This window comes from Cryptococcus neoformans, chromosome 1 (genome assembly GCF_000149245.1).
Source record: "Cryptococcus neoformans var. grubii H99 chromosome 1, complete sequence".
Taxonomy (NCBI): Eukaryota; Fungi; Basidiomycota; class Tremellomycetes; order Tremellales; family Cryptococcaceae; genus Cryptococcus; species Cryptococcus neoformans.
The window spans coordinates 175,001-198,778 of NC_026745.1; the positions used below are offsets into that span (position 1 = coordinate 175,001).

General features: G+C 48.0%; 8 protein-coding genes and 5 non-coding genes; 8 read left to right on the top strand and 5 right to left on the bottom strand.

The window, feature by feature from the left end:
• Window positions 1-908, top strand: part of CNAG_00063 (histone H3) — a 1,497-nt gene extending 589 nt beyond the window's left edge. Inside the window, exons 2-4 of the mRNA XM_012191113.1 lie at window positions 1-128; window positions 299-420; window positions 565-908. The exon at window positions 1-128 is cut by the window's left edge and continues 21 nt beyond it. Of these exons, the coding sequence (XP_012046503.1) occupies window positions 1-128; window positions 299-420; window positions 565-649 (335 nt within the window). The 3' untranslated portion in view covers window positions 650-908.
• A 31-nt stretch (window positions 909-939) lies between these two features.
• CNAG_00064 (COPII-coated vesicle protein) lies at window positions 940-2,178 on the bottom strand. XM_012190778.1 has 5 exons: window positions 1,904-2,178; window positions 1,764-1,817; window positions 1,525-1,664; window positions 1,281-1,426; window positions 940-1,167 (listed from the first exon to the last, which is right to left on the bottom strand). The coding sequence occupies exons 1-5, from the start codon at window positions 2,033-2,035 to the stop codon at window positions 1,043-1,045; spliced, it is 597 nt and encodes a 198-aa protein (XP_012046168.1). The 5' UTR covers window positions 2,036-2,178; the 3' UTR covers window positions 940-1,042.
• Window positions 2,179-2,265: 87 nt separating this feature from the next.
• On the top strand, window positions 2,266-4,242 carry CNAG_00065 (ran-binding protein 1). XM_012191114.1 has 7 exons: window positions 2,266-2,377; window positions 2,508-2,559; window positions 2,747-2,841; window positions 2,976-3,127; window positions 3,205-3,333; window positions 3,425-3,543; window positions 3,657-4,242. Exons 2-7 carry the CDS (start codon window positions 2,527-2,529, stop codon window positions 3,843-3,845), a joined length of 717 nt encoding a protein of 238 aa, XP_012046504.1. The 5' UTR covers window positions 2,266-2,377; window positions 2,508-2,526; the 3' UTR covers window positions 3,846-4,242.
• On the bottom strand, window positions 3,748-8,622 carry CNAG_00066 (membrane protein). XM_012190779.1 has 4 exons: window positions 8,430-8,622; window positions 7,537-8,364; window positions 6,316-7,496; window positions 3,748-6,264 (listed from the first exon to the last, which is right to left on the bottom strand). Exons 2-4 carry the CDS (start codon window positions 8,357-8,359, stop codon window positions 4,414-4,416), a joined length of 3,855 nt encoding a protein of 1,284 aa, XP_012046169.1. The 5' UTR covers window positions 8,360-8,364; window positions 8,430-8,622; the 3' UTR covers window positions 3,748-4,413.
• Window positions 8,623-8,993: 371 nt separating this feature from the next.
• Window positions 8,994-11,412, top strand: CNAG_00067 (protein translocase SEC61 complex gamma subunit). XM_012191115.1 has 7 exons: window positions 8,994-9,187; window positions 9,314-9,347; window positions 9,590-9,677; window positions 9,748-9,762; window positions 9,920-10,527; window positions 10,595-11,091; window positions 11,166-11,412. The coding sequence occupies exons 1-5, from the start codon at window positions 9,125-9,127 to the stop codon at window positions 9,930-9,932; spliced, it is 213 nt and encodes a 70-aa protein (XP_012046505.1). The 5' UTR covers window positions 8,994-9,124; the 3' UTR covers window positions 9,933-10,527; window positions 10,595-11,091; window positions 11,166-11,412.
• Window positions 11,413-11,689: 277 nt separating this feature from the next.
• Window positions 11,690-12,366, bottom strand: CNAG_12009. Its single transcript, XR_001045296.1, has one exon. It is a non-coding gene; the product is annotated as a hypothetical RNA (non-coding RNA).
• Window positions 12,109-12,735, top strand: CNAG_12010. The gene is made up of 2 exons (XR_001045297.1): window positions 12,109-12,397; window positions 12,489-12,735. It is a non-coding gene; the product is annotated as a hypothetical RNA (non-coding RNA).
• On the bottom strand, window positions 12,691-13,490 carry CNAG_12011. The gene has a single exon (XR_001045298.1). It is a non-coding gene; the product is annotated as a hypothetical RNA (non-coding RNA).
• Window positions 12,780-13,217, top strand: CNAG_12012. The gene is made up of 2 exons (XR_001045299.1): window positions 12,780-13,007; window positions 13,051-13,217. It is a non-coding gene; the product is annotated as a hypothetical RNA (non-coding RNA).
• A 150-nt stretch (window positions 13,491-13,640) lies between the features above and the next one.
• On the top strand, window positions 13,641-17,558 carry CNAG_00068 (specific RNA polymerase II transcription factor). XM_012190780.1 has 6 exons: window positions 13,641-14,387; window positions 14,450-14,606; window positions 15,162-15,923; window positions 15,983-16,142; window positions 16,197-16,917; window positions 16,977-17,558. Exons 2-6 carry the CDS (start codon window positions 14,541-14,543, stop codon window positions 17,074-17,076), a joined length of 1,809 nt encoding a protein of 602 aa, XP_012046170.1. The 5' UTR covers window positions 13,641-14,387; window positions 14,450-14,540; the 3' UTR covers window positions 17,077-17,558.
• A 56-nt stretch (window positions 17,559-17,614) lies between these two features.
• Window positions 17,615-19,338, bottom strand: CNAG_12013. Its single transcript, XR_001045300.1, has one exon. It is a non-coding gene; the product is annotated as a hypothetical RNA (non-coding RNA).
• On the top strand, window positions 17,685-18,944 carry CNAG_00069 (hypothetical protein). Its single transcript, XM_012191116.1, has one exon. It carries the CDS (start codon window positions 17,776-17,778, stop codon window positions 18,727-18,729), a length of 954 nt encoding a protein of 317 aa, XP_012046506.1. The 5' UTR covers window positions 17,685-17,775; the 3' UTR covers window positions 18,730-18,944.
• Window positions 19,339-19,624: 286 nt separating the features above from the next.
• CNAG_00070 (hypothetical protein) lies at window positions 19,625-22,662 on the top strand. XM_012190781.1 has 3 exons: window positions 19,625-20,921; window positions 20,987-21,440; window positions 21,496-22,662. The coding sequence occupies exons 1-3, from the start codon at window positions 20,355-20,357 to the stop codon at window positions 22,335-22,337; spliced, it is 1,863 nt and encodes a 620-aa protein (XP_012046171.1). The 5' UTR covers window positions 19,625-20,354; the 3' UTR covers window positions 22,338-22,662.
• Window positions 22,663-23,778: the final 1,116 nt, after the last annotated feature.

Consider the following 23,778-nt stretch of genomic DNA (forward strand, 5'->3'; position numbering starts at 1 on the left):
ATCCTAAATCACCGTCTGGTCCGAAAAAGAAGCATCGTTTCCGCCCTGGCACAGTCGCTCTTCGTGAAATTCGGCATTATCAAAAATCAACTGATTTGTTGATTGCCAAACTCCCATTCTCCCGAGTCGTACGTTCCCATATCCCTACCTTTATCCTTGTACATACCCCCTACTATGCCCCATACGCATCCCTCCTTTTCCATTCCGAGCGCGTGGGATGCCAATGGGTCTGGCGTGGCCTGGCAATTCCAATAATAACATCTAGCTAACCAGACTTTTTTGAATTTGGATCACGTAGGTAAGAGAAGTAGCCATGAACGTAGGCTCTGATGAGGTGGGCGAATATCGATGGCAAAGTTCGGCGATCATGGCATTACAAGAAGCAGCAGAGGCTTTTCTTGTTCATCTCTTTGAAGATGCGTAAGTCTTGATCCTCTTTATTCTCCTTACTATCACCTGCCATCTTTGCTCTCTTAGGAGAGTCGCCTTCTGCATTGATAGGGAGGCTCCTACTTTTGTCTGTGAAGAAAAAACTATGCTTACGCTACTTTCTGGGGAATACAGGAATTTATGTGCCATCCATGCAAAGAGGGTGACAATCATGCAAAAAGACTTGCAACTAGCTCGGCGGATAAGGGGACGATACTAGCGCGTTTCTGGAATGTTGTTGGAGAAGAAGAAAAAGAAGGAGAATGCGAAAGAAGAGAGGACAGAAGCTTACACTTACATATACTGTCATTTTTACACATACATATACCCAGGTTATTCGTTCGTGTGCTCCTCCTTATCCTCCCGTTTTCGTTAGGTTTATTTATAGTCGATTTCCATGTGGTCACTCGTTCGTGAGCAATTCGGAGACTGGCCGCGCTGGAAACTTGTTATGCAGTACTATCCGTGTTTGCCCCAAGGCTTGGTGACAATGAAAAAAACCAAGTGGTTAGACAGCTATGATATAAGGAGTGCATCGTCCCATGTGTCGTAAAAGTATCTCATTTCCATGGCTCATTTGCAAATTGGCTTGCTCCTTTCTTCCTTCAACCCATCATAAAACCCTCTTCACTTCAAACCAGCTCTTCAGGTAATGGATATTCCACCCACAAACGGCTAGAAGGATTACGATTTGAGCAATGGACCACCACTTGACTCGAGAGTTTGTCGATTCGCAAGCTATCATACGATAACACCCGGAAGAAGGGAGTGAATGAGATGTCAGCCTCTGTGATGTGGCATGCGGTATGCGATGAAGGAGCTGATAGTAGTGGGAAAATGGGAGGACGCACTATTTCTGTGAACACGTTCTCGAACGACGAGGTATGCTTGTTCGTCCTTGACGAGCTGAAGACCAGCACTAAGGTCCCGGACTTCCTGTTCAACAGGTGCAATTTGTTCGTCATCGCCCATGTAAAGTTGGCCGTGGACGTTGAATCTGGGGATACAGATAGGAAATGATAAGTTTCGATTGATCAGTTAAGGTGTCCTTGGCTGATAGGGTGGGGATCATGAAAAAGACGGGCGGGCACTCACGATAAAGTTTTGGTAGTGTAACTGGACATTTCATTGCTAAAGCAGAATGTGAACCGGCCTTCTTGGCTGGCAGTGATAGACCATGATCCTTGTGGTTGCTTGTTCTTGGTATGGATCACCTTTCCTTGAGGGTCGGTTACCTAATAGGGTTACCCAAAACAAAGCACGAATGTACTCATTCAGCTCCGTGTCGAGCGAACTGACCTCCAACGTATACTCAAAGAATAGGGGAAACGCACATAAAAGTCGATATCGAGATGTCCACCACCACCAACTTCATACGTCACTGTCATCTACAAAGCCGCACGCATTTATATATCAGCGCCATTCATAGCTTTATGGCCCTGTCATATAAAATATGAGATAACAGTGAGCTTACCTTATCTTGTGGAGCAAGAACTTCGTAGAAACATTCCTTCTCGCCAGCTTCGATCTCTATCCGGTGAGCGAATGCGAGAGGGAGAGCGAGCAAGAAGGGGATGAGTGTTCGGAAGAGCATCTTCTCTGGCATAAATGTGTAGTTTCTTCAATGACTCGGTTAGACAGTGTCGACCAAAAGTGAATACAGGAGATGAGGTATGTAAGGAGGTATAGAATGTTCGCTGTATCGGTTCGTTGTACGTATGAGTTGTCGACAAACGATGACAACTAAGAAACACAGAAAACGTGGCGCGCGTCGCAGTAGGCACTTCAAACATAAAAGCAAGCCTAACAAAAATAAAGTATTTTCAAGATAGGCACCAGGCCTTTTGGAGTCTCGCCTGACGCCAACGAACGCGCATTCTGTCTGGGTGCGTCTCTTGAAAATACACTCCACTCCCACTTTTCTTCGTTACCTCTTCAATAAACATCCGTAAGTCCATATCTCTACATGATCTCACAGCAGTCTGTATCCTGGTTGGATATGGCAGCATAAATAAGGAGAGAAGCAGGAGAAATAGGGAACAGAATCCTTCGCTGATCCGTGCTCAAATTTCCTCCAGGTAAATTGAATCTAAGACAATGGCTGAACCCACTGAAACCGTTAACACCGGCGTGAGTCTCTCGTTTCTGCTCTCTCTCTCTCCAAACAAGAAATATCGACCCTTGTATAGTTCCGTGTAGATGACGGTATACTCCATACCTAGTCGTATGACTTTGGAGAACGCACATGCCCAAACAACTCGGTCGAGAAAGAGTTGAAATAGATCATTGCTGACGTTCTTCTCCTTCTGCCTTGTAGGAAGAGCATGACCCCCAATTCGAGCCGGTAATTCGTCTCACTGAGCAAGTCGAGGCGAAGACCTTTGAGGAGGATGAAGAGCCTCTCTTCAAGATGTAAGTCGTCCCCCCTTTGGCTTTTCAAGTATCTTCTACTGCTGTTTAGAAAGAAGCCATCCCCAAAGAGTGACGTTTCTTTCGAAATAAGGAAAGATACTGACTATCGAATAATTAATGCAATTGCATAACAGGCGAGCGAAGCTTTTCCGATTCCACAAGGACATTACTGAGTGGAAGGAACGCGGTACCGGTGACGTCCGATTGCTCAAGCACAAGGAGACTGGCAAAGTCCGACTTGTCATGCGTCGGGATAAGACTTTGAAGGTCTGCGCCAACCATATCCGTACGTTCCTAACTGTCATCACCTATCTCATAACTGAACGAACAGTTGACTTGGGATGCTGACCCGATTTGAAACAGTCTCTCCTGACATGAAGCTTTCTCCCAATGTCGGTTCTGACCGGTCTTGGGTCTACAACGTTGCTGCCGACTACGCCGAGGGTGAGGCTTCTGCTGAGACCCTTGCCATCAGATTCGGTAACTCTGAGAGTCAGTACTCTTTTTCTCTTCATCTCGATATCCTTTGCATCAAGCGGTACAAAAGAGATTTAGATTACTGATATCGGCCTTATCTGTCTAGACGCCAATCTCTTTAAACAGGCATTCGAGGATGCCCAGGCCCATAACGCTAGCTTGAGCGGTGCTGCTCCCAAGGAGGAGGATGAGTCCGCTGCCACTGCCAAGCCTGAAGCTGCCGCCGTAAGTTGTAACATCCAGCTCATAATTTCATCCTCCATCGGCATTCCCCCTCTTCTTTCATTTTTCTTTCATTTTCCTCTCCTTCCCAAACTAATCCATCCTTCTTTTCCTAGGAATCCGCCACCTCCGAGGCTGAGGCTAAGAAGGAAGAGGCTTCCACTGCTGAAGAGTCCAAACCCGAAGAGCCCGCCGCCGGTGCCGAAGCCGAGACTAAGGTTGCCGACGCCTCCGCCGCCGCCGAGGTCAAGGAGGAAGGAATCCGTGAGGCTGATGTGGCTGCCGCTGAGGAGAAGGATGAGTAAACGTACGTAGTGATGAAAGCAATGAGGAGCGGGGAATGAGAAGGAAAGACAAAGGGACTTGAACTTCTTTACTTCTATCCTTTTCCGTATAGGATGGTGGATGCGGGATGAGATGAGATGCGCAATAATGACTTGATGTCCTTTTCAATGTCCCGTCGCTGTTTCCCGGCAGCATCGTTTTCGATACCTCTAACCTTTACTTGTAGCTGAACTGGAGGAATACTGTCAGCAGCGAATCATATTAATCGTTTCACACTGAAGAAAAATGTATTATCTCTGCGAGATATAATCTATGACGAGGAAGAAAAAGAAGTCAGGCTGGTTGTTGGAGAAGACAGGCTTTAAAACATTTGAATGGATCGACACAACATTGTTTTATAAAACACTATGAACTACGTGCGATATGATTGGTATGCTACTGATAAAGAAACAAGATAGCAATTCCACTATATTTTGAATGTGTTACGTCGGCTGATTATAACAAAAGCATGAAAGAAAACACGCCATATATTACATGTATAAATACAAGATTGCCCAGAAATTGGCCTTTGTGAAGATAGTCACAACGTTACAGAGCGTGGTACCCCTGTTGACTGTCACCCGACCTTCTTGGGTCTTTGGCTAGTCCTGCTGATTCACCTGGTTGACTCATGGGTACAAATAATGACGGTGCGTACCCACCCTGCTCAGGAGGAGGCGGACTAGGTGTAGTTGTGTTGTCCAAAGGAGTAGACTGCGGTGAACGGCGATTCACGACGAAACCTGTACTACCATAACTTCCCGTGAGAGAAGCCATGCTAGACTTTGCCGCAGGTCTGATCACCTGGAAACTCTTCTTCTTTCCCGGGCCAACCGCGGAGGCAGTAGCACCGTCGACGAGTGGTGCTGGACTCATTGGGGAGATAGGACTGGCATGTGCCGATTCAGGTTGTGCCGGCGATTCGACCCTTGTTGGTGTTGGGGTAGGCTGTCCCATACGTTTAACTTTGAAGCTTGTCCCGGTCTGGCTCTCGGGGGATGCAGGTGAGATGGAAGTCGGGCCAGGTCTGTCTCCGCTACGCCTTGTAACCACGAAACCCTTCTTCTTTGGTGAGGGTTTAGGAGCTTCTACACCAGCAAACAGCGAACCAGATTCCGTAGCGAGTGCCGCCTTCCTTGCCTTGTTTTCATCTCGTTCTTGCGCCGCAAGATCATCTAAACCTTTCTTTCCTATTCCCAGAACCTTTTTCCATCCTGATGGCTGTTCAAACTTGGAGATATCCTCAAACGGTTCCGGTTCTCTCATCCCGCTCGTCAACAAAGCCGCTTTCCTCGCCTTTCTTCTTGACGGTCCCGGCTCATCATCAGACTCCTCGCTCTCGCTATTCTCTGCCCGTGTCTCATTGCGATGGAACCATCCGGCATTTCGTCTTCCCTTCTTCTTTTGCCGCTCTGATTCTGAGTACTGACTTGTCGGCGACGGGTCATTCTCATTCTTTAAGTCATTCAACGACCGACGCTTGGGAATAGCGAGGACGGGTGGTCGCATACCCTCATTATTAGGGCGTATGCCTTGGGAAGTGGATGGCGATGGAGGATACGTTGTTCGAGGGAGGCCAACAGTTTGAATAGGAGCAGTGGAAAGCTCGATAACGGCTGACGATGATTTCTGTCGACTATGGGGAGGAGACATGGGTCGCTGGCCTACTTGGGACACGCGAATGGTAGGCACAGGCATAGCCATTATAGGCTTGGAAGTATCAGATCCATCATTGAGGTTTTGTATGTCGTAAGGATTCTCGTAATTGGATCGACCTCCACGAACGACTGAGAACCCATGACTCGGCCCGGACTGAACGTTGCCAAAAGGAGAACGGGGAGGTGGAGAGGTAGGTGACGTAACAGTAGGAGCATACGCTCCGGGCGGGACGTAGCCAGGCGCAGAGACGGGTCTCCAAGCATCCATGATGTTGCCACTCCCGCTGGGTCTCTCGTCTGATCTGTCGTCCGAGCTTCTCCGATCAACAGGAGGCGGTCCCAAAGGCGGCTGGTAGCCGACAGGGTAAAGCATCGGCGTGGAACCTTCAGACACTGTTTGCCTTGGGACACCCTGAGAATGCCTATCCAACATCATCTGAGTTGTCAGCGTTCCTGCAGCATAGACATTCTTGTGCAGCTGCCTTGAATCGCGCTTCCGTCTTCGCCTCTCTGCCGCTTTACCTCCTCGTACAGGATTGAGACAGTCGAGGTCCATGATGGCGGCAAAAATACCTCCGTCCAGGGGGTGGGTTGATTCATCAAAGTGTACACCACCGAAGAGACGAATAGAACCTTCGATGATTTTGGTGAGAAGCATCAAGAGAAAGAAGACAAATATGATTGCTTGGATGATGAGGATGGCATAGGCGATCCAATCGGCAGCTGTTCCCGGCATCGATATCTACCAAGTCATTCGTCAGGTTTGATCGCAAGCGACAGGGACATTACTCACAGTTCGACTTAAAAGCATTGCCAACACCACGGACACCAATCGCAACGCAGTTAAGAAAGCATTCGGCGCACCCATACTTGCACCTTCTCCCCATGGATACCATACACCGGGAATAATCAGCATAGCGAGTTCCACGACGATGAGAATGATAGTCTGCGCAATCCCATTTTTCTGCCCTGCACCAACAACGATTCCAGCTATCAAGCTTGCAGTCAAAGAGAACACACGGAACATTTGTTTCTTCTCAACATAGACGGTGTACATCGGACCGATGGATAAAAGTGTTCTGGTTGCGTCGTACAGCTTGCCAGTAGGTGTTTTGTACACTCGATAGAGAATGTACGCTGGTATAAGCACTGAGATGAATGCGAACGAAAAAGCGGCAAAGACCCTAGAAACGATGCTGGCCCGGCTCCCTAAGCAAAGCTGGTACATGGAGAAAATGGTGATGGGCAGGTGGAAGACGAGGATGAGTCGGATGAGGTTACCGTACAACGCAGCCGCATGGAAAGCACCAGCTTCGCCTCTAGGTCGGAATCGTAACCAGATTCGCCGAAGAAGAGATGGAGATGAGGATTTGTGGCTGAAAAAGCCTGATTGCGTAGGGAGGGCGCCAAGACCTTCAGAGGATGATGTTTGTGGATCAAGCGCTTCTTTTCCACCCAAACTACCGCGTGGGCTAGAACCCAACGTCGTGCGCTTTGCCGCTGGGCTGTTTTGCTTGTGCTTTTTAGTTAAAATGTATTCTGATAATCCGTGGAGGAACCAGAGCAATAAGCTGAGGAGAATGACTGCGGTTGTGATGCAAAGGAAGATGGCCAGACAGGTACCAAAGAGGTCTTGTGGCCTGAGGCCTACTGCCGTCGCGAACGATTCCATGCCATCAGGCGAATTGTGAAGGTCAAGGACAGGGTCAAACGCATCCGCATCCAAATATAGCGGATATAGAGGATCTGTCATCTGAGCGCTGAACTGGGAGGGAACAGTATAGTTGTCGGGATATATATTGACTCGCTTTGAGGTAGGGTCGGATCCTTGGACAAGAGTTGTGTTCCATACTAAATTGCTCCAGGCGCCTTGGGCAAAAATTGGGTATGAAAACTCGGGCCAATTGACGGCAATCATGCCCAGCATTGAAGCGTACTGGATATGGAACAAAATATCCTTGACACCGGGAGTCACTGCCAAAGTCAGCCTTGCACAATTCTCAATTCGACTCACCAAATCTCAAAAGACCGCCGCTGACGCTCAATCTCTCTCCACTCAAACCACTGATAATCATTGTACCCCATTTGCGCATCGTCGCCTCCCTGCTGTTAGATCCTCCGGCCATCAATCTGACGCCTGCAAGTTCCTTCTGTCCATATTCTGCTACACCACTGCCCACAATCCAACCAGTGATGAATCTGGCTCCCCAGCTGACGAGCCAGAAGCCAGCAACAAGTGCAACGAGCCAGTAGCGAAACAGATGATAATACCATCCAGAATCGTTGTATGGCGAGACATGAATATTGAGACATGTAAGACTGGCCGCCTCTAAAGAAGTGTCTACTATACGAACTTGGGTATATAGTGTGGTAAGAGCGTAAGAACGGTAGAGCGGGATGGAGATGTTGATAGCAAAGTCGCCTGCAGGGATGGGACAATAGGTTGTGTTGTAAGGATAATAAGGTTCGGGTAATGTGGATGGGAAGAGGGAATTGCACAGCCAAGTGGTTGAAGAGTATACCCTGGCCGTTGCAGCGTGAGTATCAGTGAACAACGTCGCAAGCTTGTTCGTCGAGTTGTCATAGCCCGCAAGCTCGGCCCCAGTAACACCCACGAGGTCGAGTCTGAGGACATCATGTCCATCGCCCGTCAGGCCAAGCTCTGTTGCCCTGTTTCCTGAGACTAATGTTGCAAAGACTTGAGTGACGTTCATAAGGTTCTCGCTCGCTGCAACAGGAGAGTGTGCGAAAAGACATGATGAGAACTTTGGCTGTAATGGAGTCGCCTGAACGTATAGGCCAGCTACCGATAAGAACAGAAAAAGAAGCAACAGCATGATGACTATCCATGGAGAGTCAGTGAGTCCTTGTGTGACGCTTAAGACGCCATGACCATCCAAGACTGACCTGATTCTGGATAACTTTTAGGTTCACCAAGGGACAGACAGACAATTTGGCTTGTTACTGCAGCCCATGCCAAGGCAAGAGGGTATCCGGTACCGCTTCAAGACGCTGCTGAAAGAGACAAGTGGGAGAGGAAAGACGAAATGCACACGACGAGAATGCAATGACCGAAATTGTCTCATCATATTCAAGCAGCATGCCCTGAATGCCCTGATATGAAGATCTTCCTTTCCCGCGGCTACTATACTATAGCTGATGCCATCCGGTGTCTTTTGTTTCGTCTGTGTATAGTTCATGCTTCCTTTCATGGCCAATACTAAGTTGTGCACGTCCGCAACCACAAGTCAAGAAAGCGCGAACAGCAGATAGCAGCGCTCAAATCGATCTCATACACACTCTACGTACGTAGCATGCAGATGCATATCAGAGAAAGAGTACGCGGACGGGATCAGAATTGCCGCAAGGAACTCCGAGCAATTTCCGCTGTGGTGCTGTAAACACCCATGCCTATGTATCTTAAAAGGCCCGCGAAGCTTCATCCAAGTTACTCGTGCCTACGTTTATTATCTAACCTGCTATCCGCCAGTTCCAGCACGCAAGTAACGAACGCGAACGAACTAACTGCTATCTTATAATCGATCCGTCTTACTTACATCTCTACATCATCCACTTCAAGGAACCGTCTCGCCATTAGCACCATGTCTGAGCGTCTCACCGAATTTGCCGAAATCCCAAGACAGTTCGTCAAGGAAGGAACCCTGGTATGTCCCTTCTGTTCCCCATCTTCCACTTCTTCAGAAGCTTGTAGCTTAAGAGCTTGCACGCTGGCATCTGGGGAAATTACTTACCTATTTGGATATGGCTGATATATATCTGTCTTTGCGCAGTTTGTAAACAGGTGTACTAAACCCTCAGCAGACGGTCAGTCTTCATGCGATATTGATTGCCCTTTTCCTCCGTCTGTCCTTACGCCTATATGGCGTTTATTGGAGTAGCAACTTGCTGGACAATCCGCGATAACTTACGAAGGGATTGCACAGAGCGTCATAAAAATTAAGGCATTGCATGATGCAGGCAGGACGTCTGGCATTAGGTCATCAGCGGAGACGAGAGATGTTTCGATTGAATGAGCAGAAAGCTGACGGACGTGGTGGTTCTTATAGAATACAAGCAACTCTGCCGAGCTGTTGCTATCGGCTTTGGCGTTATGGGTGTTATCGGTTACCTTGTCAAGCTCATTCACATCCCTATGTAAGTACTATCCTCTTTTTTCTTATTTGTCTGCTAATGGACGCTGATTGCGGCGTTCTTTGCGCGATAGTAACAACATCTTGGTGTAAGTCTAATTTCTCTTGCTATGTCATCACACTCCATCCATCGGTATTATCCGCTGCTGCAATGTCCGGAGAAGTGGGCGAGCGCGATAAAATGAGGAAAAGAAGCACAAAGAAATGGAATTAGATTGGCTGATTATTCTTTCTTCCCCTCTACAGTGGCGGCGCTTAAATATACTGGTTTCAAGAAAGAGAGTACGATATCCGTAGTTGAAAGGGAAAAGGGACAGGAGATGGGTTGTAGATTTTATTGATTTTTTTTTCAGTCGCGTATCGGGATATACTTTCCATCTCATGTCATTGGCACATTTCTTTCCTTCGGCACAGTGACTGAAAAGGCACTGGAAGATCATCCGCGTGATTCCTTAGGAGATGTCGCTTCATTTACATCCATGAGTATGTCGGAGTTATCAATGATGAAGATGTCGCTTATAGGAACCAGATTCAGACAATCTTCCTAAAATGATTATTTACATGGTGGTTTCAAGCAATCAAAACATTAACCTTCCAAACTCCTTTACTGAGAACTCTTCGGCGAACCTGACCTTTTGAAGTGTCATGTAAATTTAAGTCTTCGCTCAGGCCGCCTCATTCTTCATTGGCGGTCCAACGTCCAATGGGACGTTCTCACAATGATAGCTAACTTACGTCTGCTTGCCTGTTTCGAGTTACCAAACCGTCACCAATCATTTCAATATGTCCTCTATTTATTCTTTCGGCGGCAAAGAGAGCATTTCCGGGCCCTGTAAGTAGTGTGTAAGAAAAAAGTGAGGCTCTCTGCATTCTTTGATATCTGACTGTTCATACAAAAATTAAAGCTGATTGTCTGCAAAGGGGACTGACCTTCCGATCTACACTCATTTGTCCTCTCCCACAGGGGAAAGCAGACTTTCGGCTCTAAACCCCTTTCACAACTTGATAACAGTGCCAGGTGCGCTACTCTATGAGTCCCAAAGGGTACCAGAAACCCATACTATCTTTTTTATTATACCGTCTGCGTTCGCCTAGGTGAGGTCTTGGACAATTTCTCCTGATTACATTGCAGACCGCAGGTATTACTCGCGCTTGATCATGTTCAATGATTTAATTGAAGACAACCGGGAGCAGCAAATAACAGCGAGAACAAAATAGCAAGGGGTGGGGAATGTAAGAAGTAACCAAGTTGTAACGGTGAAGAATGTAGTTCATAGTCCAAAACCTGAATCATGGCAGGACATGGCGATGTGTGGCTACGAACCTTGGCCCATGATTAATGCTGATGAACTAAATCATCATCAATAATGGTTTGGGAACGAGGAATTCTTTGTGTGAGAAGCGAACAGACCATGGTGGTAAGTAGAGTGACGGGGACCGGAAACCGTCGAGGGCTCTTTTACAATCATCAAGAATAACTTAATTTACATAGCGCGACACCATCTGCCCGTTACCCAGCTACAGCCTGATATAGTATACAGTACTCGTAATACAATATATGCCTCCTCGCCGTTCTATATTATCGTTACTGCCGACGATATGCCCCTGAATAATCGCCGGAAGCCAAAAGAAGAAAGAAAGAATCAGGTATCACAGATCATTGCCTCCTGCTTCGTGTAGAGTGTAGGGTGTAGAAATGTAGATCATTCACCAGATGCGAGATGTATACTATTGTCTCAGTACTCCGAATGCACTTTCCTTAATGCCGATGATGCCTAACTATGTGAGTATAAAATCATCTAACGACCGGCACCACCTGTACTCCTCTATCTGCTGTCTGCTGGATCTGCAGTCCCGGTTATGTTGTCGGTGTCAAGGGGCTATTTCTTCTGGCGATAGCCTTTAACGGGTCAGAGTACTTAAATAGTTTGAGGGCCTCTTGAATAAGACAGCCAGACCAATGCCGGGAGACTTAGCTTTAAATAGACGAAACGTATTGGGAGAGGACAACAATAGTGGATCGACAAGTATCTAAAACTATGGAAAATTACTATCTTGTATACTATTCGCCTCAAGCTCTGCTGTTGCTCATCTTTCCCACACCAGCCAGTTCTACACCTATTTGCGTTTGCCGCGATCCGATGGCGAAGAATATGGTGGAAGATTGTCGATCGGGGTTCGGTGAGAAAGGCCGCTGCCGTCCGGTAAACGAAAGGGATGCTCAGACGTGGACTGAAGTGGATGAGGAAGGGTTGCTGTTATGACCATGCTACCAAGAAGAAGAGGAGGTTGTGAAAGCAATTCTCGACTTCAGATGAGGAGATTGAATTAAAGGTGGAGGTTAAGAGGTCGAGTGGCGCCCGCCATGTGACAATTGGCTACGTACTGACTGCTGGTTGTTGGCCGTCGGCTCCATCACCCGTCACTCGACCTTCCCTCTTTGCCCGATCGGTGAAAACCCCTTCACCCGATTCAGAACTCCTAATTCCAGCAGCGGGCCACAGTGACGAACCGACAAAATCAATCCTTTATCAGATCAAACTTTACATCTGGTTGTCCCCGGTTTCCTGTCGGATGTCAGGCACACAGTTTGCAGTTCTCCGTGTCTACCTTGAGCCTATCTAATATCGATATCGTTCTCCATCTTATGCAGCGAGTGAATAAGAAAAAGGGGCATGGAGCGAGGAGCAAATAGGACGTTTATCGATCAGATAGATGCTTCGTGTGAGTGTGCGCTTTGTTAAAGACCGGAGCCTAATTAGAACGATATTACACATCACTACGTTCATCATCATTCATGATCACATCATAATAGACTAGTTCAATATTCGAATTAATTGATGATGGCACAGATGGCAGGTACAGGTGCTTTGCTCGCACATTCCAGACCCAGAAAAGCCCAGACGCCAAACAGAAAGAAAAAAACGAGATGCACCCACCAAGGCGCGTCTTACCTCATGTTTATGTATGAGTGCAGTAGAAACAAGTAATAATAACACAAATAACGGACAACGCATGCAGAGAGCAAAAAGGATAGTCTATAGTAATTGATACTTAACAGGAGGGCTATAAACATGCAGAATACGGACTTCCGGTTGTGTCCTCTGTTTGCTCGGCCGTCTTCGCTACTCATACACATGACTTGTTTACGATTATTGAGGAGCTTGTCATCATTGTTGATGATAGTAACCTTATTAATGGCCTCGAAGAAGAGGATCGTCCCTAGTTATGATCATCATCAAGATGCTATAATAGGTGCTGCTCGTCGCCCGTCGTTGGATTGAGAGTTCTCTATTTCGGAGAAGTGCACGGCATGGAGGAGAATTCTTCGGAGGTAGGTCCAATGGAACCGAAAGGTTAAACTAAGCCAACAACAGCATAATGAGGATTAAGTCCATGGTTGCGCGCTCTCCACTGTAAAGCAACAGCGAGATATGGTATTCAGACGCGAACGCGAGACGCAAAGAGACCAGCAGTAAAGAAAATGGACAGGAACAACTTGAGTTGATATGTCACGGCCAAGTCCAAGATCTTTCCGGCTGTGACGGGCAGGGTCACAATGTATGGTTCGTTCCTTGTGTATTTTATTTCGAAATACTCGCACTATTTTCAACATCAACAACAAGACCAGAAGGGGGCAGCTGTCGGCATCCTTAGCAGTAAAATTAACTACAAAGTACTTCTCACGTATCACTTGTAGAACCACAAGACTTGAAAAGGGGGCCTAGGTGCATGGTATATAAGGTAGGAAGAGATGTTCCGGAGAAAAACGAAAGATGAATAAGAAAGAACTCGTCGTCGCCCCTCACCCCGCACCGCCGTTTCCTTTTTCTTCGGTCTTCGGCAGTTTTGGCTGCCCTGACTCGCCGGTTTTAATTGGATAACGTTTGTGTTCGCGATGGAGAAGCCTGGCTATGTTCCGTCTGTTGTCTTTTTGAGTCTTCTGTTTCTAGCGTGCCTGAAAGATCTTCAAGGTTTTAAGCAGCAGGGAAAAGGAACAAAACCGCGAATCGACTGAGCAAAAGCCCAGAAGGGCGGTCAGGGATCATAGAACCTCCCTTTTTTGGCCCAAGCAGAATACATGGTGAGTTAGTTGCAGACCGTTACTAAGAACGTCGCCTGTAAATCGCGAAAGAATGCGTGAGACATGAGAGTCCGCCGTCGGCGGCTCACGATTTGCTCCATCGCTGCCGTGGGCTGTACCCCACATTTCTGTATTATTAATACCTTTCTTTGTCGTCTTTGTTGTTCTCATTCCGTCCACTTAACTCACCACAAACCGTCCAGCCACGAAAGACTCCTACAGCGATAAGGGGAAATCTGCATCGGCCATCTCGTCACTCCGGACCCCTCAGTTACCGGTTTCCTGTCTATCTCCCTTCCGACAAACCTTTCATCTCTCCCCCTCTTATTACCATTTAGAAATTCTTTCCTCCAACCATTGACTTGCCAACTCAATCGCTGCAAAAGACAGGCAACGCTTTGTGCTGCAACAGCGCAAATTTGACGACGCCGGAATTAGCGATCACGGAAAGTATTGTGGAACCAACTTGTCATTATCGCCGAGAAGTATTGCGATTGGAAGAGTGTCTTGCGACGACGTTTAGAGGGGCCCACTCTACTATCCATACTTGGAGGCTGTAGGGTTTTGACCCTTGGAGTTATTTTTACTGGCAGAGCATAGGCGGACAGATCCTTGGGCTCAAAACTCATTGTGAGTACCATTCACATTCCAGAAGACCAAGGAAGCATCCAGTTACTGACACAGGTACAAAGTTCATTTCTGATTATCAGGTTTAGACATAGACAAATAATTGCACTCTTTACACTTTATCCTCCACTCTTACACTTGCAACTCTGTCTCAAAATGAGCCGTATACATCATCAGGTATCAGCAGCGTACGAGGGACGAACAGGGGAAGGAAGAGCCGATGTGAGTGTGAATCATTCCCTCTTTCTTTTGAACTTTGGGCGTATTACTTCGTCTATCACCTCTGCGTTGCTTTCTGAATTTTGACGAATCGAGTACCGTTTTGCAGTAAGCGTTCCTCTTTTTCTGATCTGACACGACAGCGAGAGTACCTCAGTGAGGATTCTCAGCGCTATGGTTGGACCAATGAAGAAAAATAAGACGGCTGGCAGATCGGGGACACTGGGAGATGGGCCATCAAATGGAACTGGAAAAAATGGAAGATGGTCCGATTTGATCGGATGAGGCGCTTTGAGAGTTCTCTGTGGAAGAACGCGCTAGGCACGGATTCCAATGCCTTGGGATCTCAACAGTCAATGTTGAAGTACCTAAGTGAGAGAAGTATAAGCACATCATTAATCCACTTCTTTTTTTTTTCTCTTCCTTTTTTTTCTCCTCTTTGCTCCATCTTCTCTTTGTTCCGCACATGGCATCAATTAATTGTGCCTTGCATATCGGCTCTAATTTTGACCTTTGATTCAAACCAGTTGCTAACAATTGTGCCTATTTGTTTATTAGCCATATCCCCAGCAGCAGCATTACCCTACATCGGCGCAGCCGTCTTTCCAGCCTCCTCCGCCCTTATCACCTCCATCTTCTTCTCCTTTCGCTTTTGCGCCACCTCCTCTGGGAACCACGGTACCTCCAGGAGGGACGTCTCGACCTCCATTGGTGTCACATCACTCTGATCCACCACCTGTCGTTCAACCGATATCCTATCCGTTCGTGAAGCAGCAACAGAAACTACCGCCTCCAGCTTCTCACCACGCAAGCTATCCCTATGTCTCCAGTATTCCCATGAGCTACCGTTCATATTCAGGGGATAGTGGTAGGAATTCCCCTCAATCATTGGACGGTAGGGGGCCCGCTCCAAGTAATCCCTCTACCCATTCCGGCTCAATATCTGCTCAGTCAAGCCCATTACCATCGAATTTTCAGTATCAGCGTCAAATGCTGCCCGGATCATATGAAGCACCTATGGGTCAAATGTTCCCAGATTTAAATCGTGCAGCGACGTATCCTCAAGGTTATTACAATCCTGTGTACGCATCGGCCTTATCCACGGAGATGCCGCGCTCGCTTTCCTACCCCTCCGGATACTCTCAGCCGTACTCTTATATCCCCTCGTTACCATCACCCACGTCTTTCCATCCGCCCATTCCTGGCTACTCATCGCTTACGAGGCATCATACTCTTGGTACCGGGCCTTCGTACGCGTTTGGCAGCAGACAGCCTGTTCAAGATCGACCATTCAAATGTGATGAATGTTTGCAGAGCTTTGTGAGCACCTTTTTACAGCATATTTATTGAGAGGGTAGAGATGGCTTACGATAGCTTAGAACCGTAATCATGACCTGAAACGTCATAAGAGAATCCATCTTAGTGTCAAACCCTTTGGCTGTGAGAAATGTGGCAAAACGTTCTCCCGTAAAGACGCGTTGAGAAGACATTGGCTCGTCAAAGGATGTCGAGGTTCTGAGGGCGCCACCGCACCTATAAGTGAGTGACTTGAAAATTAACGTATCAGATTGCGTCTAATAAGAGCGACGATAGTGTCACTTTACCCTCTTTCTTCGACCTCATCACAGCCACCTGCACTTTCTCCTCCTACGCCCACTTCCCTGGAACAACTAAAGGGTAACCCTATCACGGGTTCATCCTCTTCCTCTCGGTCTAGCACCGCCCTTCCGCCCTTGACAAGTCTTCCCCAGCGTCAATCAGCCGATCAATCACAGATCATCCTCACTCCCTGTGAGCCTTCCGGCTTGACACTTGCACAAGCGACCGCTCCCCTTACTCAAATTTCTATCAAGACGATCGATCCGGCTATAGGGAACATTGAAGTTGGAAGCGGATCAGGCAGTGCTGGGTCGATGGGAGAAGGTTTCACTCCCGAATACTTTGACAGCGCTGTGCCAATTAAATCAGCCAGTGTCATGTCGGCTGATGCCAGAAGCAACGTGTCCCCTTTCTCTAGCACATGCACTTCGCCACCCGAAAGTATTCAACCTCAGCCTTATCGACGATCGACTCTGACCTTGGCGTCTGATGGGACTGGACCTTCGCCATCGAGCTCCTATAAGGATACAATGCCTATTGCTCCGAGTAACCTTGGGGCCGAAGGAAAGCCTGTGTTCAGTACGCCATTTACACCAACAGTCCAGTCTTTTGCTATGCAGCAGCAAGGAACGAATGCCAGTCAAACTTCTTCTGAAGCGAATACGATGGAAAGGCAAGCAAGCTCGGATAAGATGCCTGAGACATGGCAAAGATGGTGTGTTCAGTTTGCTTAAAACTTATTTTATTCTGTCGCTGAGGTTTCCTTTTTTATAGGCATCGTCCATCGTTCCCCTTCCCTGCTCCTCCTGGAATATCATACGTCTTTGACCCCTCAAGTCCTATGGAGGCTACAGACCCGTCCTACGTCCAGTAAACCAACCGCACAATTTATCAGTCGTTCAACCTCTATTGTTATTTCCATTTGGGACGTTGTACTTTTATTTTTCCATCGTCAGGTCTTTGTTATTCATTTTCTTCAGTTTTTTCCTGCGATTCTTTTACTTTGTCAATCTTTATATATATATATTATATATATTAGATATATATGTGTCTGTTTTTGGGTTTTAGGGATAATCGCCTCCGCATCTCGCATTTCGCATTGTGCCTTGCAATTGCTCATCGAAGTCTTTATCTAGCGACTGTTATGATACAAGGCCAATTATTATTGGTACTCTACATAGCATCATAGTAGAAAGATAGAAAAGTCTCTTCTAATAGGAGGGAAAAAAGAAAAACTATTCGTATGTTGCGCAACAAGTCCTAATTTTGTTATGACCATGATATGTACCATCGATTTGCAACATCTGTCTTTCTGGTCCAGAGGAGTAACGAAAATGGCCAGCAGTCTATTCAAACGTTTATTTTATTATCTCAGCCATCGTTCTGTATATCCTTTGTATCTAAACCAAAAAGGAGGACGCATGACTAACATTGAAAATGACTAAACGGACGGTTTTCTATGGCCAAACACATAAATCACATCATCCCTCGGCTCTTACAACACATTTCGGTGTCGATCACTCTTCTTCTCGCTCACCATTTAACCTCCTTTCCTGAAAATCAACCACTAACCATGTCTTCATCATCTTCCTCTGACAGTTCCGCAAGCTATCCATCTTTCGAATCTCGCTCTTTCAAAAGATCATCAATCGACATCTCCAACCTCGATGCATTCCTCTCTTTATCAATTACATCCCCTTACATCCGAGAAACATACCCACCTACCGACTCTTCCGTTGTCTCTGCCGTCTCTTCCGTTCTGAGAGGCGGATCGTTTGATATTTCTGTTCCTAGTGAGGTATCGGCTGCTCTAAGCGAGAGGAGTAGCGCTGTGGGGAAGGAACTGAGGGAAATTAGAAGCGGGAGAGGGAGAGAGAACGGGGAAGAGGTGGGGCACTGGATGAGGGAGAGGGCGAAGAGCGTGGGGGAAATAGTTGAAAGTTGGGTTAGTAGCGGCGCGACTTTTACCCCTTTCCCTTCTTCCGATTTCCGATCGGGTCGTTTTTCCGGTGGCCATCATGATCGTCTCTCAACAGCGAGCACTCCGAGTTCAGGTACTGCAAGTACATCAACTAGCAACCATGTTTCCTCTGCACCATTAGAGACGACGACGACATCAAGCAAAGAACTTTCTTCTGCTCCCCGGCGCAGACTCGCGACCACAACAGTTGCAAACCTCAAACCTTGTCCACCAACGGTCGATTCATCCACAGTCTGCGACATTATATCCTACATCCAATCTGCCGACAGCAACGGCAACGGCAACAGCAACCCATCACCAACGCTTAACGAAGAACACTGGTGGACAGCATACCACGCGCTCCGCAGTCCATCCGCCTTTGGCACCCACGGCGTACCTACCAATCTTTCGGAAAAGTTGGCCGCGATGCGAGCGCTGAGATGGAAGGATGTGGAGAGTGATGTGGGATATGAAGAGGAGAGAGCGAGGATGTTTTGGGGGGATAAAAGTCTTGCGGGATCGCATTTGGAGGGATGGGGAGAGATCAAGAAGCTAAGCCAAGGTTAAACGGTATTTTGCTGGATAGCAGATCGGTTTGATTGAATGCCGAGTGGGTGATATGCGTAACAACGCTGTCAAGATCAAATGCGAATATTGGATATGTCGTTAGTTATACGAGTTGATCAGATAACGACTATACACGATCCTGTACCTCATCATTCCTCCATACTCATCACTTGCACAAAAGGACAAGGACGAAAAGAATCCAAGATGCATGCAGGCTTGTCAAAAAATCTGCAGCATTGAGTCAATGAACGCACTTTTTGCAGTCAACACATCTTGATGCTTTACGTATCCTCCATGATGGGTTTAAATAGAGAAGAAGGGACATTTTCAGGTCCCCCCGGGTTTGCGGGTTACTGAAATGCCGGTATTAGTACTACCACATGTAAAAATTGGTCCAAAATAAAGAAGGCCTAAAAAGGGCAAAAAAAGGTACCAGACCCAAGATGTAAATGGGTTTTCGGAACCGGGGATTTGTTCGGATGAGTGATGGGTGTGTAGTTTCCTCTACTATTTTTGCTGGGTAGAAACAATTCAATTAATGATTCCTTTGGTACTGACTGGTAATGAACGGTTGAAGAGTAAGTTGTAAGAGTAAGTTGTAAAAGTAAAGAAAGTGAAAGAAGGGATGCGATCAATATTAGTGCATGAAAATGAGAGAAAGATTCCAGAACTATTCAGGGCTTGGCTTAATTAGAGAGAAAAAAAACTATACAAAGTGATTCGCACTACTTGATTCCAGTTTCAGCCAGAACAATGAAGCCGCAGGGAGGTCGAGACTCGAGCATGAAGGAAGGAAGTACGAAGCCGTGGAAGCAGGAGAAAGGGGAAGAGGAGAAACAAGTGGATCATGGTCAAAGCACGTATTACCATGATGAATATTTCAGCCAACCGATTCTTTTATATTACTCTTTTTTCTAAGCCCCTTGGGTTCATCCAGAGCAACATTCATGGCCGACCGTCCATCGGCCATGAGATCTCTCCTTTTTCCTTATCATCTTTGGTTGGAAAAACGCGAGAGGATCAGATAGTAGGGGAGGGGAGAGGAAAAAAGAAGGCCTTTGGGGTCGGAGCACGTACTTCTAAATATTCATTAAACGCACGCTGAGAAAGCTCACAGGTCGCAGACCCGCAGGCCCGCAGATTTCGCAGATTTCGCAGATTTTTTGCAGAACCGCGGAACGTGGGTACGTATCATGAACATTTTTGTTGACGATGACGCGAAGACGCGCCGATGGCGCATGCTTGTTCGCTGCTCCCTCCCTCCTCATCTCGTTTCGCTGGCTTTGAAAAAAAAGAAAAAAGAAAGCAAGTTGAACAGCAATTTTTTTTTCTGTATACGATCAGCACGGAGCATGCGAGCGTCATATTTTTATCATCTTTAAGGATCTTCTTTTTGGGGTGGTTGCGGTTCGCGATCTTTGATCGATGTATTCTGTACGTTACGCTGTACAGAGAGGCTGGGCACAAAGACAGGCAGCGGGGCCTACGACATTTTGGATATAATGAGCTTGGAGAGTTTGTAGATTGATGATAGCCCTTTGCTACTTGTTGCCCACCCAATCGACTGCTACGACAGGCTTCCATACATACTTTTTGCTCGACACCTCGCGGCGGCCGACGGCAGAATGGCCAGCGCACTTTTCTGGCGGTCCAAGCGACGCACGCACCCGACCGAGCGCACAGACCACAGCGGGCCGTACGCGCAGGCCAACGCTCCGCCCGCCGAGAAACGTGGGCCCAAGAGCAAGCCGTGGTCCTTTCTGAGCACGAAAAAGAAAAAAGACGCCACCCGGTCTGCCGCCGCTGTCCCCGCTGGCTGGCACGGGCCCCCTCCACCCGCAGCCGTCTCCCGCACGGACTTGTCCGCAGCGCACGGTGCCATCTTTTCAAACACCTTGTTCGCATCGTCCTACATCCACTCGCCGGCCCCCCCTGCCAGGCGGACATTCGCTTCCCACTCCGCGCTCGACTTCTCCGCCCCGCCCGCCGCCTGCTGGGACTCGACCGACAGCTTCGATCTCCCAGAGCCGGAGGACGAGGACGACCCCGCAGTGCATGTGCGCCTGGGCGACTTTCGGTCGAGAGCAAAGCTGACGTGCCAGAGTGTGCTGTCGCTAGGCAAGAAGACGGTCGCACTCGGTCTCAGGAAGGGATCCCGCGCAGAAGGACTGCGGTCTGACGTGTGGACAGTTGTGAGTTTCCCTCTCAGGTGCCCGCTCCTTGCACGGCGACACGATCGCAGCGCTGACTTTCCCAGTCCTACTCTACAGAAATCTTTGACATGTCCGTCCCGCCGCCCGTCCCCGCCCGCTCACGCCTACGTGATGCTCCTCCTCCCAGAATCGATACCTCCCGCGATGCTCGCACTGCCGCCTCGTCGCCGCGCCCCGACGTCGGCAACCCCAGCCCCAATCCCGACACTAGCGCCCCCGCCATGCCCCCCTCTTCCCCCTCGCCTCTGTCCCCGTACTTCCGCAAAGCCTCTCTCCAAGTCGATCATGTCAATCCACCAGCGACTCCTCGTCTGAATTCACCCTCAACACCGTCTTTTACTTTTGCCTCTTCTTCACTGGCTTCGCCTTCCAACACCGGCCCATTATCTTCGTTTGCGAGGAAGCGACAGTCCAAGCTGATGGACAAGGATCCTAGAGATCCGTATAAAGTAAAAGATGGTGTCCTGAAGAAGAAGGCTAGTAGTGGTATCTATACTCGTGAGTGGCCAAACTAATCTCCCTTGTTTCCATACTGATTGGCCGTCTCTCCAAGCTCCCACGTTCCCTGGACCAAGCGGCGACCACCTGCATCTCCCACGGCAATCTACTTCCACACTCTACACTCCACCCACCCACATTCTTGACGCACCAGGCCAAAGCGCGGGCTTGGGTCTAGGCCCCATGTCCCCATCCCTATCCTCATCCACCCGATCCTCCTCTTCCGACCACTCGGACTCTACAGCCCCTCCGCATACACCTATAAGCCCCACCGGCCGATTCGGGAAAGCCTTCTCCAGCAACGTGAGGCGGCTGTCAAGTATGGCTGCCTTGTCCGGGATGACTAGTCCAAGTAGGGAAAGAGAAGAAGAAAGAGAACGGGAAGAGCAGAGGATGAAGGCTGGCGGAAGTGAAGGTGCGAGTATAGCTGGGAGCGGGAGTGGAAGTGGGAGCGGGGGCTGGAGCTGGAGGGGGGAGCAGAGCAGAAAAGGGAGCGCGCACTCGCATTCATATTCACACACATTCTCATATTACCCCTCGGGAACACCATCTCTCGAGTCAGGCTCGAGCTGTGATCCACATTCAAGCTTGGAGCATTATGCTAACCCTCAACCCCTCGTTTCTTCCCCCGCCTCCATCTCCACCCCCGTCTCTTCCCTCACCCCCACCCACTTTTACACACCGTCCTCGCCCTCATCTCCACCGTCAACCGCTCCCCTTGGTGTAGGGTTCAATGTGGAGGAAGAACCAGGAGATGGGATGGAAGGAGCGGGAAACAAGGTATCAAGACAGAGCCCGCGAACAAGGGGACGGAGAAAACCTGTACCGCGGTTGTTGGAGGAGGAGGATAGTACGAATCTAGTGGAGAGCATGGAAGGTTTGCAGGTGGGATTGTGATTTAAACCGGAGGGGGGCATGTTGCCTGTGTGTTTCAAAACCAAAATCGGAGCGTTCGCTTAATCATGTGTGAAGACTTGTTCCGAAAGTATTAATGTTGTACTCTCCCCCATGTCTCTCAAATTCTCTTCCTTATCCATGATCTCCTTCCTTGCTCACTATATTATTTCTTTCGTTCATTATATGCCATACATTCTATAGTTACATTTCCCACCTCACTTTTTTTGTATCCAGCACAGCACCATTGCTTCTCTTATACATGTTCCCCCCCAAAAAAAAATGGATACTATATCATCATCATCTGCTATCCAAAATACGCAAAACAGCTCAGGTAACACCACTACTCTGCCCTTCTCTCACTTTTCTAAGATCAAAGCAAAGCAACTCTCCACCGCACAGCTTCATACCCCCACCCAAAATGTGTCACCGCTGAACCTAGCACGAGGAACGCACTCTGGCCCCAGTATACTGCCACCCCACCGTCGGTGATGAGATTATTGGATTGCGAGACTGAATGGCCGATGATGGCCGCTTGGGCTATGAACGCTATCCATGTAAATCTTTTTTTGGGGTGTTCCCTATAGTCTCAGCGGCCGGAAACTCGACGAGATTTAAATGGCGCTACCTAAATAAACCGGAAAACTTACATGAAGCAAACGGCGACAGAGATGAAATGGACCATAACCAGACTGTACAGCTTTTCTTTATTGGGTGCAGGGTTTTTGCGATTAGAGTATCGGATAGTGTAGGCATGATGCACTCCAGATATCAAGACCAAGGCGAAAGCTGTATAATATGTGCGGGTTGGATTTTTTTTCGAATCGTCCGCCCGTTAGTTCTCATCATTAGCTCATGCTCGTCGTCTTTTAAAATACTGCTCCAGGAGCTCTGGAAGAGACCGTTCGTAAACGGACCCACCTACAACGTTGGTAACAATCACTTTTGAAAGGTTCATATTAATATCGTTGGGCACTGTAAACCCAAAATACCCATTCGGTATTTGGTACTGGAATCCTCGAAAGGTACAGCCCAATTTACCATTAATAATCAAGTTTGACGCATTGTAACCACAATAGTCTTGAGACGCAAAACGGACGACTCGGTCTTCAGTAGCCACGGAGACGTACCAGACGCTGTCGGCGCTTGAGAAAGCTGCTACTGCAAGAAGGATGCAGGAGATGAGGGGATAGCCGAGGTGGTATGGTAGGCCTACAGTTTTCGACATTGTTTGAAGGGAATTGATTATTTGATGGGTCAGTTGATAAAACGTAATAAGTAGGTGAGTAGGCTGATCAGATGTGAATTTGGCTGGTCGATATGCAGGCCGCCTTGACGTGATACTACGAGACAATTGTAAGATGAGATGGGATGCGGAGAGGCGTGCAGATAATAAGATTTCATGGCAGAGTTGGGAAGTATACGAGTCGATGGAAAGAAGCGT